Source organism: Anneissia japonica, unplaced genomic scaffold (genome assembly GCF_011630105.1).
Source record: "Anneissia japonica isolate Jap-2015-1 unplaced genomic scaffold, ASM1163010v1 scaffold100419_len866_cov125, whole genome shotgun sequence".
In the NCBI taxonomy this organism is placed as follows: domain Eukaryota; kingdom Metazoa; phylum Echinodermata; class Crinoidea; order Comatulida; family Comatulidae; genus Anneissia; species Anneissia japonica.
In genome coordinates this window covers 1-857 of record NW_022759236.1, presented here as the reverse complement: position 1 = coordinate 857, position 857 = coordinate 1, and the positions used below count along the sequence as shown (strand labels likewise).

General features: G+C 33.8%; 1 protein-coding gene across 1 annotated transcript; it reads right to left on the bottom strand.

Annotated features, from left to right (window-relative positions):
* Window positions 1–84: 84 nt before the first annotated feature.
* LOC117099808 lies at window positions 85–807 on the bottom strand (the record flags this gene model as incomplete). Its single annotated transcript, XM_033239341.1, has 2 exons — window positions 85–234; window positions 575–807. Coding segments are annotated over 2 exons (383 nt in total), but the record flags the coding sequence as incomplete, so codon positions are not given.
* Window positions 808–857: the final 50 nt, after the last annotated feature.

Genomic DNA, 857 nt, shown 5'->3' with positions numbered 1-857 from the left:
GATACCTCTGTTTCTTCTTCATTGGCAGTAGGGAATTTTGGTGTATTGGAAGTAAGCTGTGAAAATTGGAATTGTGGTTATTACATTTATCTGATAATGTAAAATGATCATAACAGAGGAAGCATAAGCAAGTTGGACATGCTGCCCAAACCTCTTTTCTACAAGTGAAATTATCACAGGATCCTGGACGGTGCTCGTTTGAAGGTCTTGTTTCTTTTGGACTGTTACGGCTTCCTGTAATAGATCAAATAAAACTGTAATTTAAAATAAAATATGATATACACTATTACAATGCAGACATTTGTGTAAGAATATCTATTAAATGCATAACCCAGGAGCTTTAGATGTGCTTTACATACACTAAAAATATACAGTTAAATGTTACGTATATTTGTATACATAAAAAAATGGGAAAACAGTCAAAATTAATACACCTTTACCAGAGTACGTAATTATAGCTTGGAAAAGGGAACTAGAAACACACTAATTTTTGCACAGATGAAATAATTAATATAAGAATCAAACTTTGTTTGTCTTTTGTGTAGACTTTTCAAATACCTTGGCGAAAACTTACCTTCATGTGTGTTACAGTATGTTGCAATGGGGACGTCGTCAGATTCAGAGCCTGATGAACTGGATTCCGATTTAATTTCTATTATTATGCCGTTCCATTTCTCCTTTCCCCATAGCATTGACACCTTTGATCCTTTTTTCAGTTTTGACGGCGAAATCAAGTCTTTGGCTGAGACCACATTTTTTGACTTATCCTTGTCCCACTGTACAAGTACATCGATGTCTGAATTAAAACTAAAAAAGAAAATACAATTGCACATGTATAGTAAGATGCAAGTACAGTA